This window comes from Mytilus californianus, unplaced genomic scaffold, assembly GCF_021869535.1.
Source record: "Mytilus californianus isolate M0D057914Y unplaced genomic scaffold, xbMytCali1.0.p SCAF_7, whole genome shotgun sequence".
Lineage (NCBI taxonomy): Eukaryota > Metazoa > Mollusca > Bivalvia > Mytilida > Mytilidae > Mytilus > Mytilus californianus.
The window spans coordinates 47989795-48006436 of record NW_026262723.1 but is presented as its reverse complement, the minus strand read 5'-3'; the positions used below and the strand labels follow the sequence as shown (position 1 = coordinate 48006436).

At 31.6% G+C, this 16642-nt stretch overlaps 1 protein-coding gene across 1 annotated transcript in view; it reads left to right on the top strand.

The window, feature by feature from the left end:
• The window catches only part of LOC127709710 (probable E3 ubiquitin-protein ligase MGRN1), a 42243-nt gene extending 26645 nt beyond the window's left edge, over window positions 1-15598 (top strand). The window contains exons 11-14 of the mRNA XM_052215371.1: window positions 508-666; window positions 2948-3032; window positions 4669-4858; window positions 9712-15598. Coding sequence (XP_052071331.1) covers window positions 508-666; window positions 2948-3032; window positions 4669-4858; window positions 9712-10004 — 727 coding nt within the window. The 3' untranslated portion in view covers window positions 10005-15598. The remainder of the gene's footprint in view (window positions 1-507; window positions 667-2947; window positions 3033-4668; window positions 4859-9711) is intronic.
• Window positions 15599-16642: the final 1044 nt, after the last annotated feature.

The window sequence follows — 16642 nt, the reverse complement described above, 5'->3', positions numbered from 1 at the left end:
TATCAGTTTTCCCCCCAAAAAATTTGGGGTCACAATTTATTTTGCTCATTCTTCGTATATAGTCTGAAAACAGATTTACTTAGTATTGCACAACAGCACAGTGTATTGCACAACAGCAAGAAATCTTCAATTGAATATAAATTCAAATCATATAACCAATTTCAAGTTTGACTACATTTATTCTGTGTCAGAAATCTATAATGTGTCTACCGGTAACATTTAATTACAATCCATATTCAGACCTGTATCAAGCTTGAATTGTGTCCATTTTTGCCCCAACTGTTCAGGGTTGAACCTCTGCAGTCGTTTCCAGCTGCGATCGGCGAAGCAGTTTATTCTGTATTTTACTGATAAATTGACTTAGATTTTGGCAGTCAACAGAAAACTTTTACAGCAGCAATAGTAGGCAGAAGACAAGGTTCCAAGCAAACCTTTCCAATTTTGTTTTCTATATTTATATTAGATATATATATATATATATGTGTGTGTACTTTTGTACTATTACAGACAAACATTACAAATAGATTCTGTGAAGGATTCTGTGGTGACAGCCAATATGAAACTCGACGATAAAAAGTTACTTGGAAATGAAGAACTGAAAGGAGGAAAGGAGACAGTAGAAGTGGTTAAAACTAAGGATAAACTTAAACCACATGTACCAAAGATGTAAGTATATAATCCATATAACATGAACACTTTCTTTTGCATTAAAAACTATAGTTTTCATATGAGTGAGAATTGGATATTGCTTGGTATCAACTCGAGTCATTTAATTTCAATAAAATAAAAGACTCTTTTATTTATATTATTGTTATTAAATAAAATGTTTTGATATCAAGGAATTCCCAATTTTCTAGAGTTGTTAAACCCATTTCTCTTATGGTGAAATTTATCTTTGTGTAAAAAAGAAAATTCCACAGGTCATTATTCTTTCCTTTTTGCATCTAAACAGTTTGATCTAAACACCTTCACATATTGAGCTGATTTTTAGTATGTGAGTCAACTATGATGATTTACAGATAAAGTCAACGTTAGCTTCTGTCCCACTGAATTTTGCTGAAATTACAGGCTTTGGACTCTGAAAATATTGTGAAAATAACAGTTATACAGACTTTTAGTATGTGAGTCTACTATGATGAGTTAAAGAATGAGTTTACGTTTGGTTATGCTCTGCTTATATGTGCCAAAATTAAGGGCTTTGGACTTCGATAATTTCGTGAAAATTACAGTTATACGCACTATCATTCTCAAATTTCCACTCCTAAAAGTGGCTTCGATCTTTTTTTGAGAGCGGGGCCATTTGTGTCGTTCAGACACATCTAGTTTTTTATACGACTGCAAATTTTGCGGTCGTATATTGGTATGATGTTGGCGTCGTCGTTGTCGTCGTCCGAAGACACATTGGTTTTCGCACTCTAACTTTAGTTTAAGTGAATGGATCTCTATGAAATTTTACCAAAAGGTTCAATACCACAAAAGGAAGATTGGGATTGATTTTGGGGGTTATGGTACCAACAGTTAAGGAATTAGGGGCCAAATATAAGCATTTTTGTAACTTCCAGACATAACTTGTGTGTTAGTGTATGGATCTCTCTGACATTGTACCACAAGGTTCCATATCACAAAGGGAATGCTGGGATTGATTTTGGGGGTAATTGCCTCAAAATTTTAGGAATTAGGGGCAAAAAAAGGGGCAAAAAACAAGCATTTTTTCTAGTTTCATGACAATAACTTGTGTGTTAGTGTATGGATCTCTCTGAAATTGTACTGCAAAGTACCATACCACAAATGGAAGGCTGGGACTTTTTTTGGGGGTAATTGCCTCAAAATTTTAGGAATTAGGGGCCAAAAAGGGGCGAAAAAACAAGCATTTTTCTAGTTTCCAGACAATAACTTGTGTGTAAGTGTATGGATCTTTATGAAATTGTACTACAAGGTTCCATATCACAAAGGGAAAGCTGGAATTGAGTTTGGGGGTAATTGCCCAAAACGTTTAGGAATAAGGGGACAAAAATAAGCATTTTTCTAGTTTCCAGAGAATAACTTGTGTTCAAGTGTATGGATCTCTCTGAAATTGTACTGCAAGGTACCATACCACAAAGGGAAGGCTGTGATTGATTTTGGGGGTAATTGCCCTAAACGTTTAGGATTCTGGGGCCAAATACAAACATTTTCTAGTTTCTAGACAATAACTTGTGTTCAAGTGTATGGATCTCTCTGAAATTGTACTGCAAGGTACCATACCACAAAGGGAAGGCTGTGATTGAGTTTGGGGGTGATAAATCATAAGGGGGTTCAAAAAATTGGAGGGGGGGATTTTTTTCCCCCTTTTTTTTGTCTTTAAAATTTTCCATTTTAAATTGGTTATTTCTGATTTATTTATATAAGAAAATAATAATGATATGGTTTGAATAGGTAAATTAAAAAATTTTAAGTTCTTAGACCACGTTCATTCTGTGTCAGAAACCTATGCTGTGTCAAATATTTAATCACAATCCAAATTCAGTGCTGTATCAAGCTTGAATGTTGTGTCCATACTTGCCCCAACTGTTCAGGGTTCGACCTCTGCGGTCGTATCAAGCTGCGCCATGCAGAGCATTTTATTGATTTATTTTAAAGTGTGTTTATCAGCCTTTTCTTGTTTTCACCATTTACAGGTAGTTCTACATTATCAAAATTGGTGGTATTAATTTTCGAACCTGGTAGTCTCTAAAAAATTCTAGTAATAATTATTTAATCCATATCTTTAATTTTGACTGTTTTTTTTTTTAATTTTTGATTAATTATTTTAGTAGAAAAAAGAAGCTAAAAAAATCATTCACCTAGTATATGTACTGGTTAATATGCATATTTTGGATATTTGTTAATGGTTAAAATTTAATCTTTCCTTTTATTTTACATGTATCACAAAATCACACTTGTTGAAAATTTGTGCTTACTTTGGTAGATTCTCAGAAGACCCAGACAGTACAGATGAATCCAAGGTTGTAAATGTCTCCAATGATTACAGTTCTGATACACTTGAGAGCAAGGTATGAAAAATAGAAGAGTCAATATAGTTTGTTATTTAAATGGGGTAAAAATTAGCCCTTATATGAATAAATCGGTCCTTGTATGGATAAATAAGCATGTGTACTGATGACATTGCCAGGCTGATATTAATATGGCTCTTTTTGGTGGGTCTGTAATGGTCCAAGGGTTGTTACCCAATACAAAATTCCAGTTTCAAAATGTTTTTCTCTATTGATGCATAAAATCATTTTATGGTATTTTGTAACTGTAAATGACACCAGAGAGTTTATACCATGTCCTATGTAGTGTTAAGATTTAAATAAGGAAAAATGCACAGCCTTTCTGTGCAAGTTCAAGATGGGCCTTAGCACTGTTTTGGGTCAATTTCTCTGCTACATGTTGTTAAAACCACATTAAAGAACGCTTCTTCATGGTTATATGTACAAATTTTTAACTATATTTGGCAAAGAAATCTTACAAATTATATTTGATATTGTTATAAATTGCAACTCAATGTACAGAAACAATACAAAACTTAAGACACACTGGCAGCAAATCATGAGATAGGTTGATGATAATTTGACAGGAAATAATGTATAAATAGGACAAAGAAAGGTACTGTAAATTCAGAAATTTATGCTTGCATTTATTGATTGTTGAACATTGAACAAGAATACACAATTGCTTCTTACATTTTGAGGTAATAATGCACACTGATCATGCTGATAATGCTGTCAAAATTTAAAATATTAATTTTGCTCCAGGAATTACAAAATATTTAGGAAAAGTTGAAAGCATGACATGCGAACATCTTCAATATCTTCATGACAATGTTGTACAAACTGTTGCCTAATACTCGTTGTTAGGAGCTACTCACTGCTTCACTCTATCTGAAATTTTTATAATAATTTAAACCACAATGTAGTTACTTAATAGAATAGATAGAAGCAGTTTTGTTGTCCCACTTGCATGACTTGCAACAAATAAAAAATGCTAGACATTTGGATGCTGATCATGGTTAATGATCAATGTTAAGTTTTTTTTTTGTCTGGTATGTTTCTCAGATTCTATAAGCTATAGGTCAACTATAGTTGGTGTGTGGAATGATTGTAAGATGTACATGTTAGTCTAGCAGGTTTCATATGACCTTGACCTCATTTTCACGGTTCATTGGTAAAAGCAGTTTTCATAGTTTGGTCTGTTGTTCAAATACTATAGGCATTAGGTAAACTATATTTGGTACTATATTTGGTGTCTGGAATTATTGTAAAGTGTACACCTCCATCTTTCATGATTCCTATGACCTTGACCTCATTTATATGGATCATTGATAATGATTAGTTTAAATGATGCTTGTATTAAACCTTTATCTTGAAGACATTCAATAAAAATTCATTGATGATCAGTCAAGCAGGGAAATCATTGTGGTGTGTGCAGTGTTTTAATAAGTATGATTCAACAAAAAATTGTCATAAAATAGATTAATGCATAAACAAGAAATTGAAAATGAAATCATTGGATTACAAGCAGAGTAACAGCCAAACAAATTTTAAATATTCCACCCCTCCTCAGGAAAAAAAGAATGCACTATACTTATTGAAAATTTATGTCTGTCAAAGCTTTTTATGCCTTATCTAGTAATGTACATTATTTCAGGGCACACCAGATGTTACAAAATTAAGAGTATATGATCTGAACGAGTCTGAGGCAGATAGTGATTACGACATGAAAACACACCCTATAACAGGAACCAGATGTTCCACAGAAGATTTAGCAGATGATGAGAGAGAAGATACATCTGAAGCTGAGCAAGAACCAGAACCTGATTACGATGATGAACCAATAGGTAGTCAAATATACTGAAAAATATAATAAATAGAAAGATACTGTGAACACATAAATGATCAGCAAAAAAAATTCTACAAAAATTATAATACGAATGATACAGTTTCAGGAGAGATAAATTAAATCACTTACACATTAATGAACTTTCAACGTTTTGCTTTTACCTGTTTTGTGTGATGATGATGTCATAATAACGGAATGTTAGCACAGGACTTCATATTTGAAATTTTATGATTGCACAATTTACCAATCAAAAATAATTTTGAACCTCATTTTCTTTGAAACAAGCATGGTAACCTATGTTTTATTTTCTGATTTTTCAAAGTACTTTTCTAGATCTACAACATATTTCAAAATCACAAAGTGACATGCTATGTGAAAACTCTGTTGACTCCCCTTGATTAGGATTTTTGATCAATTTTAACATTTTTTATATTTACTTGAAAAGTGTAAACTAATTAAATAAAAGTGATTTATTTTTACATATTCAGCACTAGAAAAAGAAGTTGAAAAACTCTGTTCTTCCCTTATGAAAATACATCAAGAAAGGTAGAAAATGGCAGAAATAAATTGCACCAAAGTCAGCTAGAAAGGATAAATAGTGAAATAAATTATCCACATGAATAAATTGGTTTAAAGTAATACTATAATTATAGATTATCGTTGGTCATCTCAACGAGATTGATTTTCTCGCTTGAGCCGGTACGGCGAAAGTGAGAAAAGCAATCGAGATGAGATGACCAATGATAATCTGTTTATCGCTATTTTAACTATGACGATGTTGTTAATTTCATTGACAACAGCACATGCGCCCTTAGTTTCTAGCGATAATTTTTCATATCACTCTACTGTGCTGACAATGGAAATTATCAGTCAGTAAGATCAAATGAAAATTTCGTAAAATAGCGATAATCTGGCAATACATGATCATTTGAAAGTGATATTATGAAACCATCAGTTGATTACAAATATTTATGGCCCTTAAATGAAGAATTTTGACAAATTTATATGTTATGTCTTTAAAATAACCAAAAATAAATATAAATTATAAGTTACTAGTATGCAGGGATCTAGCTGAGGTTTCATATGGCGAAAAAATACCCTTACTGCAATATTTATGGCGCCATTTTTTTCCCCACATCAAAATTATCATGCTTGACTAAGGGTAATTAAATCAATATAGAGTTGAATACAGTTAAATGATGTTGTCTACAATCAAGTACATGCTTATAATCACAGGTACTGGTTCATATATGTTCATGTATGTATGGTACCTTTGATAATTAAACTCCCACTCCAAAGGAGGAGGGGAGGGTTTATACTGTTTTGCCCCTGTCTACCAGTCCCTCTCAGCTGTCTGACCAAAACATGCACCAGATCAGTCAGTCAATTGTCTTTTGTCTGAAAAGAGGGGAATACATTGAACTTGAGGCAAATATTTTGAAACCGGTGACAGTATTTTGATCCCAGAGATTTTTCTTTGCAACAACTTTAAAAAGGACAGCAGAGTTCCTTTGTAGACAGTAACATCAAGTAAAATTTGATAAAAGATTTGGAGGAAGGGTGGGTTTGAAGATTTAATAGTTTGCCTCCACCAAATGTTATGAAACTTGTATTAAATGCTTATTACCACAAAACACAGGTCAAGTTAAAATTTGGGTGGCATCACTTTTACAGTTCTAAGATTTATGAATTTTTCGTTACCATTCTCTAACACCAAATGTTATGAAACTTATACACAATGCTTCTAACCACAAAACTCAGATCAAGTTCGGATTTTGGTGACGTCACTTTTACAGTTCTCTAGTTATGTCCCTTTATAACATTATATGCCAAAAGCGAGTGCATCATCTATATCCCATGGACACATTCTCCATTTATTTTCTTTTGGTTGCTTTAGGTAAAAAAGTATTTGGATCTTGGCACTGTAGATCAATTTATTTATTGGCCTCTATTTTTTTAATGCACACAAAAAGCTTTTTTAGATGAAGTGTTTTTTCATAAAATAATTTTGGTTTAAGAAAGGAGACGCAGATAACTGATAATTAGAAGACACCTGACAAAATGCCATAGTAAAAAGGAAATACAACAGAAAGTCTTTTTAAAAAACAGTTAACAAAATACACCATTGAAAACTACAGCCTGAGCAACTCGACGTGTAATGTCAGGGTGAACTGGGAGACTAAGCATATCCTGTCCCACATGTGGCACCTGTAATGCAGCACATGTATGTACAAATTTGGTAATGAGTTCCTTTCAGTGATATCAGATTTGGATAGGAATAACAAAATTAGAACACTGTGACGTCATCTGTGAAACAAATATTCAAAAACTGTCAACCAACTTTCAAAAGGATGACTTCAACTTTACTATTCCATGAAGTTGAAGTCCTTCTTTTTCATATATCATCATGATTCTTCTCTGCTGAAACCACTAGGCCAGTTGGAATCAATCTTTGCACAATCTTCATAGGGGTATCTAGTTTAAAAAAATATCTAGTTTAAACAAATATGTCCGATGATCCTGCAAGCCAAATAACATGGCCGACATGGATAAAAAAAGAACTTTGGAAAGATGCATTAACATAAAAACTGTCAGACAACTTCTTTCAGGAGTTATTGCCCTTCAATGATGAATTTTACCATATTTTGAAAGAAATAATAGATAGAGAGAAACTTCGAGAACAAAAATGATCATCAAGACAAGATCTACTAAAAAGACAATTACTGCTGAAATCGTCAGTCAGCTGCTTATGGGAGGTATTGTCCTTTAATGATGATTTTACTTATTTTGCCATTTTTGGTTGATACAGAAAAACTGTAAACAGCAAAAATGATGAGCAAGACAAGACATACAAATAGGTCAAACTAGTGGAAAATGTGAGATGACTACTTATAGAAGTTATTGCCCTTATATTACGATTGTTATCCATTTTTTTTCATTTTGGACAAAAATTAAGAAGATAAAGAGAAACAGTAAGATTAATCAGCAAGATACGATCAACAAGTGGTTATAGTCATAAATTATATTTTAGTTTACAGTTTTGGAGAGTTGTCATTGTTCAAGATGCACATTGAAAGAGGTGAGCTACACAGACTCTTCAGAACCTTGAGTTTTGCCATGGTGTTGCCTGTTTTTATTCCACTTATGGGTTTTGAATTCCTCCTCAGTATCCAGTGTTCTCCCCAGGGCCTTAAAGGACAGCGGGCCCGCGATGTATAATTTTTTATCGTGGTGGTATCATTCTTACCGCGATGTATTATATTTCTCTGTGGTGCTAAAATTTTTAGTTTAAAAAATCGAAAATCGGTAAAGTTTTAAACGACTTGTTAAATCTTTTCCGAGCGGTATAAAATTCCAGGTGAAATTTGACCAGTTCAAACCAGTTCAGATTGTTTACACCACGTGATCGATTTACCTTTATGAGGTTAACCTTTGTTGATTGGATTTAATCAATGTAATTAACACTTGTAAAATGATTCTTTTGTGTTTTAATTAAGAGATCATAACTTTATGATCGTAGATAACTATTTTATGGCTTCACTCACCACCTGACAAGTCGGCAAATACTTTGTACACACGACGGTACACATTTTGTACATTATAAAGTTGGCTCATTACGTATAATTGACCATTATACACTTCTCAATACTTATGTAATAGTATTATATGTCTCTAATTAAACCATGGCCAAATTATCTTTAATTTTGACATAGTTTATATTGCATGATATTCTGGTTTCAAACTATCATAGTATCTGTCAACAAGTAATTCAAAGGGGACGGATCACATGACCCAGTTAGTTCACATAGAATACCCAAGATTATTTACAATTAACTGCAATCTATTCTATTTTATAAATAAAATGCATGACTGTACCTTCAAACTGGATATCTATATCCATATGATAATTAATGAATAACAGAAGTGATTTGCAAATTGTATCCATAAGCACATGTTAAATCTATTTATATCTACTTCCTGTCATTTAGGCGGGAAAATAGGGAGACTTAGTTGTTGACATTGAATAGGGTTACTTATAGATCTATAGAACTAGGATAAATTTATAGATTTAGGAATTCTTTTTAAATGGATCATGACAAAAAAAGATTTAGATTTCAGTGCAGTATTAAGTCTGTATCTATGTTTGATTATTACTAAGACAAGAAAAGTTAATATTTACATGAAATCTAAGGCAAAATGATTTGAAATTTATGAAAAATTTCTTTTTATTAAAATTTAAGATAGAAACTGGTTCAAATAATAATACAATATTTATTCTTGTTAATTTTATATCTCCTTATGACAGGAATCCTTTCACAATACAACATCTTTCATTCTAGAAATAAGAAAGTTTTTTAAATGAACATTTTTGTTCTCTTTTGAATGATATTTTATTGTTATTGATCATTGATTTTATAAAAGATTTAATAACTTTAAATTTAGATGAATATTTTGTAATGTATCATGTTTTATTTATTTAAAAAAAATATAAAGTATACATGTCAAACTGTTTATTGATTTACTTCTTTTTTACCAATAATTTTCAATGTCTACATAACACAGTACCACAGCATTAAAACAAAACAGGAGACATAAAAACTACAGTTACTAGAAATATAGCTAAGTGACGCGACGCGACACAACTGATTGTATGAATCGTTTCACCAAGCAGTCCACACGCGTTACCCTGGTGCTATCCAAAAAATCCTGGGGAGAACACTGGTATCTTCCATTTAAAATATTGACTTTTGAATCGAGTGGAGAAATAATAATTACTGCTGTAAAGAATTCAGAAAAGATATAATTGTTAAAAGTATAAAACTTCATTTTTTGTAAATTTATTTAAAACAGGTAAAAAAACAGAAACAGATGCAGACAGTGATGGCTATATTCCAACAGACTGTTACCCTGTTGGTTCTTCACCAGAAGAGAAACCAGTCAACAGAATAACTTATGTTAAAGGTCTCAGCAAAAGCGAGGGAGCAGTCAATAAAGACACTCATGGTTATGAGCCAATGAAAGTTAGCAGTGAACTATCCTTACCTGGTACGGGGTCCAGCACAGAGGGATCAAGTTTCAGTAGTAACCACAGCTCTGGTGCCCTGTTACCAGCAGGAACAGTATCTGATGATGACAAATCTTAAGATAGAATTAGGAAATATTAAGTAATTTCTGTGATCTGTGGCCAAGTTGAATCTAAGCTTGGACAACAAAAAAATAAAATGTTATTATTAAAATGATTAAATGGTATATGTTATATGTACATTCATGTATGAACTTTAATTAGTTAATTTCAACTCCTTGAAAGTGGCTGAACATTATCAAACAAAAATTGCACAGATTCTTCTTCTGTATGAAATTGGGTACTTGCTAATTTGATTTGTTACTTGCGTGATGGCTGGTACCATTACCAAAACATAGAATTTGCCAATTTCTAATATTATTTTTTGACAACAGATGATATCAAATCTTCCTTGGAAGACTGGAACATTGTGTTATGAAGCAATTAAGTCTTTTATAGCTTTCTTAGTAATATCAAAATATAATTAGTGGATTAAGATCAACACTGGCATCAATCATACTTAGTGTGTGGAAGATGCCCCCCCCCTGTTACTAATAATTTTAATGTTGCACATTTTTTACCTATGAATGATATGATCTGCTTAGAGCCTTTACTTTGCTGACATTGCAGTATCTAAAAACAGAAAACTTAATTATACATGTCTTATATTAATTATATTAATTATATCAGCTCCTTATTTTATACTGTAAATATCTTTAAAAAATTAACATTTGTATTGATGAAAATTGGTATGTAGATTTGGTGCTTTAATCATTGACTGTAAATGATTAGGTTGGACATGCCTGTAAGATATTGACTTCAGGGATTGAATTATGTGATTGATGTGCTGCTATTTGATACTGAGTTGTAAAAGGACCCATTTCTTAACTTTATGGTGGATTTGTCAATAAATCAATAAGTCACTTATCCACAAAAGACCAAAGGACAAGGATGTGCAAACAAATACAGGTCACTTTAAGACCTTCAATAATGAACAAAACCCAAACTGTATAGTATTCTGTAAAAGGTCCCAGGATGATAACATATGAAACAGTTCAAAAGTGAAAACCAACAATCTGATTCATTACAATAAAATGAAAAACAAATATTATGGATAACCTGACTTAAGATTGCAAATAAAGAATTTGGCTGGGTTAAATATGTATGTGAATACTCAACTCTACCTAACCTGGGACAGTTGTAAAACAGTGTAACAATACAACACACCTTTTTGAAAAAGTGCTAGACTCATAAAAAAACTATGATAAATGCACAGAAACTGTAAAAAAATCTGGAAGATCAGATCTACAAATGAGTCAAACACAACAAAAATGGTTAATTGGCTTCTTATGTGATTGTTTGATCCATTTTGCCCTTTAGGCTGTCATCGTGAAAACTAGAGTAGTTCGAGAGAATACAGTACACATAAAACATAGTAAGGGTCAATGTACTTAATTGACTTAAACAATTTGTTTTTAAATGTTCTCCAATTGGATCTGCATTATATCTGGTCACAATCTAACTTGAAGAAAGATGGCTGCCATTGTTTGCTAATAGTTTTAATGTTGTACATGTATGTTGTTGCCAGGTATGGCATTCAGGCTCATTGGACCCAATAGTTTTTTCTTTCAGTTTAAAAATATCATTTATAACATGTAATTATTTTTTTAAATTTTATTGCAACGATTATTAAGTCATGGTGCTGTTGTTTATTTGTATATATGATATTTATCTGTACTTTAATTCATCTTGATTAATAACCCACCCCCCAAAAAAAATTGTATATTGATATGTATAGTTTTTGCATTATTGATTTATGCATGTAGAATGTGATTCTTTATTACTACTGATTATTTTAATAATGATTGAAAAGATATATACACATGTAATTGTGTTCTAAAAAATATAATATACCACTTTTTAAATTTTTAAAGATTTTGTCTTGCCTGTGAGGAATATGGCAGAATACAAGCATATGGATTCAAATCCAGCTGTGGTAATGCCAAGGGCGTGAACCATTTACCGGTATACAAAGCTTTATATTAAGGAGGTAAAAGAACTGAGTAACTCATAACTAGTATACATATGCCCTCATTTTCTGTTTTGCATTTGTCCATTGTCATTGACCTCATTTTCATGGTTCAGCAACATGACAAGTTGTGAAACAACAGCCTGATTTATGTCAAAATAATAAACTAACAATGGATATAACAGACAGCAACCAATGACCACAACTGAATTACAGGCTCCTTACTTGAGAAGGCATGTACAGAATATGGCAAGGTTAAATACCTATGCTCTCAACCCTCCTGTAACCCAGGACAATATTAAGTTTATATATTGCAGGAATTTTTCAGTGATTATGAGAAATTTGACAATATTATATTTGGTATATACAATGTAGAATCATTGCATTGTATACATTTTCAAAAGACAGCTATTACCTGACCTTGACACCATTTCATGGTTGTTATCACTTTGAGTTTTTGTCGAGCCTTTAACTTTAGTCGAAAAAGCGAGACATAGCGATCCTACATTCCGTCGGCGTCGTCGTCGTCGTTGTTGTCGGCGGCGTCCACAAATATTCACTCTGTGGTTAAAGTTTTTGAAATTTTAATAACTTTCTTAAACTATCCTAGATTTCTACCAAACTTGGACAGAAGCTTGTTTATGATCATAAGATAGTATCCAGAAGTAAATTTTTTAAAAATAAAATTCCTGTTTTTCCGTATTTTACTTGTAAATGGACTAAGTTTTTCTGCCAGGAAACATTACATTCACTCTGTGGTTAAAGTTTTTAAAATTTTAATAACTTTCTTAAATTATCCTGGATTTGTACCAAACTTGGACAGAAGCTTGTTTATGATCATAAGATAGTATCCAGAAGTAAAGTTGTTCAAAAAAAAATTTCATTTTTTTCGTATTTTACTTATAAATGGACTTAGTTTTTCTGTTAGGAAACAATATTTTCACTCTGGTTAAAGTTTTTAAAATTTTAATAACTTTCTTAAACTATCCTGGATTTGTACCAAATTTGGACAGAAGCTTGTTTATGATCAAAAGCTAGTATCTAGAAGGAAATTTTGTAAAAATTTGTACCTGTTTATCCGTATTTTACTTATAAATGGACTTAGTTTTTCTTCCAGTTAACATTAAATACAGTCTGCAGTGAAAGTTTTTAAAACATTTATTAGATTCATAAATTATCCTGGATTTATACCAAACTTTGACAGAAGCTTCTTACAATCAAAAGATAGTATCTAAAGGAATATTTTTATTGATTTTTTTTCCTCATTTTTGTTGAGCCTGCGATTAACAGCAAAAGTAGGCGAGACACTGGGTTCCGCGGAACCCTTACGAATTTTTTTTTATAAGGTCCATTTCTGAAACCCCATGGGTGACTACGATTTGGAAATATTGTCATCTTGGTCTTCTTCTTTTTGACTGACAGTAAAACTCTTGCGAAAGTGGGGTGTCCCTTTTGCTTTACAGATGCATTAAATTTGAAGCCTCTTCCTGTCAGAATGGTGACATTAAATCTGATGCCTTGTGTATGCTCAGCATGTTAAGAACACTTGCAACAACTTTTTGAGGGGTCTGTCGGTGACAGCAATCAATCAATCCATTTCTGAGATACTTTAAGCAATAGGTCATATATATTTGGTGTATTGAATGATTTGCTAGGTTTATATGTGCATCTGACCTTGATCTTATTTTCTTGGTTCATTGATCAACATCAGCCAAGTGATTAGGTCAGTTTCTCAGATACAATTAGCAATAAGTAACCTATATTAACATAAACAGTACTAATTTTAATTAGAATGATTATATGGTGTACCTGTATGTCTGGCAGGGTTAATCTGACATTGACCTCATTTTCATGGTTCCCTGAAACTGTTAAGTTTATGGTACCTTGATTCTAAAGGGTCAATAATAAAATCAATTACGATCATTTAAGCAGGCAAGACATTTCAGCGTGTGCACTCTTTGTTTCAGTTAGTTGAGCTGCACACAAAAGTTTTAATTTTAGTTGTAAATGATATGTTGATGAAGTTAATCAGGAAATATTTACTGTTTGAAATAGTCAGTAGTTTATTTTTGTAACCAGAGATTCATATATTTGGAAAAAAATTCTTCATTTAAAAAAAAATGATGTGTTTGTGAAATTTTTATTTTTTTCATTTGCAAAATTAATTGTACTTAAAGGTTATTCTATGAAAAAATCTATGGAAGAGTTGAAACTTCCTTTAAAAATACTTTTACAAATATACCTGGCCCCTATGGTAAGCTTTAGATATTACTTGGTCTGGGAACACAGTTATCTTCCTTTGATTTTCAGTCCCTAGTGTTGACAGTGTGTTACTTGCAAATTGATTTCATGCACCTTCTAAAATTGTTCTTCATATATGCATAAATTAAGGAAACAGTGTTTACTGATTTTCAAATCTTGTAAATAGATTAGGAACAGACAAACCAAGGTAACAAACAATAACTAAATAAGTAAGTAGGGGGATGAAGTTACTGGTAAAGAAATTGGGTCATGAATTTAAAAGTAAAGTAGTGATATATGGTCCAGTTGAAAAAAGGTAAACATTGGAAAAATGAGTTTTTTCTGTATCTGTCAAGCTGAGATAAAGACCCCCTTAACATAAAATTGTCCATATCTTGATTTAAGGCTAACAGACTCTCAAATCGTACTTTCTTGTTTATTTGACCTATTGATACTAATTGTATTGCTTTTTTGTTATTAAATGTTATTCAGGGTTATATCTTGTCTATATACCAGCTTTTATAAGTGTTTAGTATAACTATAAATTTTCACTTCGTACTATGAACATCAAAATTATTTATTTTGTAATAATATTTCCTTTCTCTATTGGTACTGTACACGTATACCTGACAACAAAATTATTTTCATTTACCTGTGTTTAAAGTTATTGCAAATGGATGGTATTTTTGTTCGAGCATATTGTTTTTCTTTAATTGTTTAACATTTCTTACCGATATAACATGTTACTTTTTCTTCCCTTAGTTTATTTATTTTGTATTTACATTGTGTCATAGGTCAAATTTATTTGTTCAGTGTATGTTCAATGGTGTTAATATGTCCTTTGATTGAGTTAAGCTATTTCAGTTGATATTTTATAGTGTGTCTTTCTATGTTGTGATGTTACACTATTGTTTCTTGAAAAATTGCAATAATAAATGCACGTAATAATTTCTGAATTTACAGTACACATATATTTTTTCTAAAAAATACAAAATAACTGTGTTCTCTGGCCACTTGGCATCCATCATACATACAATTTTCCAATTTTCATCTTTTCTGAAACCACTTTCCCAAAGCTTTTATGCCTAATGTATTGAAGGTCTTCTACAAACAATCCTTGTTTGGTTCCAAACGGATAATAAATGTAACCAAAAGAAGCAATGTTATAAAACTCTTTTCCTTTGAACTTGTAGGTTATAAAAGATGCAAAAATAGATTATATGTCCAAAATTGTAAGTTGAATTATTTGGTAGTGTAAAATTGATATCGCTTAAAACAATAAAATTATGTCAGTATTTTGTAAAAATTAAACATTTGTAAATAAGTCCAGAAATCATTCAGTTATGGTAATTTATTGTTATATGCTGTGAAATAATTGTTGTCAATAAAAGCACAAAAAATCTTAATGTTTTAATATCTATCTTAATGCCAATTTCATCATGTCAGGTAAGTTCTATAAGTTCATACATTTTCCAAATTTATTATTAAAACCTTTGAAAACACAAAGTTATGGGTATGTAGAAGTAGCTCAAGTGAGTTTTTCTCATCACTTTGGGACCTTTGTCGTCTGTTAAAATTTTACGAGAATCTTCTCTGAAGAAACTATTGGGCCAAATTTAACAAAAAAATCATCATTGGGGTATCTAGTTAAAAAAATTTGTCCAAGGACTCAGCCTGCCAACCAAGATGATTAAACATAGAACATGGGGGTCAAATGCAAGTTTTGCCTATTATTTTGAAAACTGCTATAAATAGAGAAATTCTGAGAGGAGCTTCAATGTTCAGAATGTTGAGCTCTACCAATTATCGCTATACTTCATAACAGTCAGATGACTTCTTATAGGAGTTATTGCCCTTAAATGACAAGTTTTACAATTTTTTAAAATTTGTTCTTTTTATCGAAAAAATTATAATGCTGTAAATTCAGAAATTATTGCGAGGTTTTTATTAATGCGAATAATGCGACTGGGTCAGTATCGCAATAATAAGAACTCGCATTATAATATCTGATGCATATATATGTATGCAGATTTTTCTGAAATCGCAATAATTAATCTCGCATTGGTGTTCATTCTTAAAAAAATCACAATAATAAATGCACGCAATAATTTCTGAATTTACAGTAGTTAGACAAACTTTAAATAGCAATTTGATCAGCAAGACAAGATTACAAATAAGTTAAACATGACCAAAGTCGTCTTCATATTAGAGTTATTGCCCTTTAATGATGATTTTTACCATTTTTCTGTGTTTTTGCCTAAAATCTGAAAAAACAATAATAGATGGATTGAAAAGGTAAAAAGCAAAATTGATCAACAAGACAAGATGTACAAACAGGTCAACATGACCAAAATTGTTAGTCGTCTCCTTATTGGAGTTATTACCCTTTAATAACAATTTTCCCATTTTTGCCTATTATATTGAAAACTGTAATAGATAGATAGAAACTT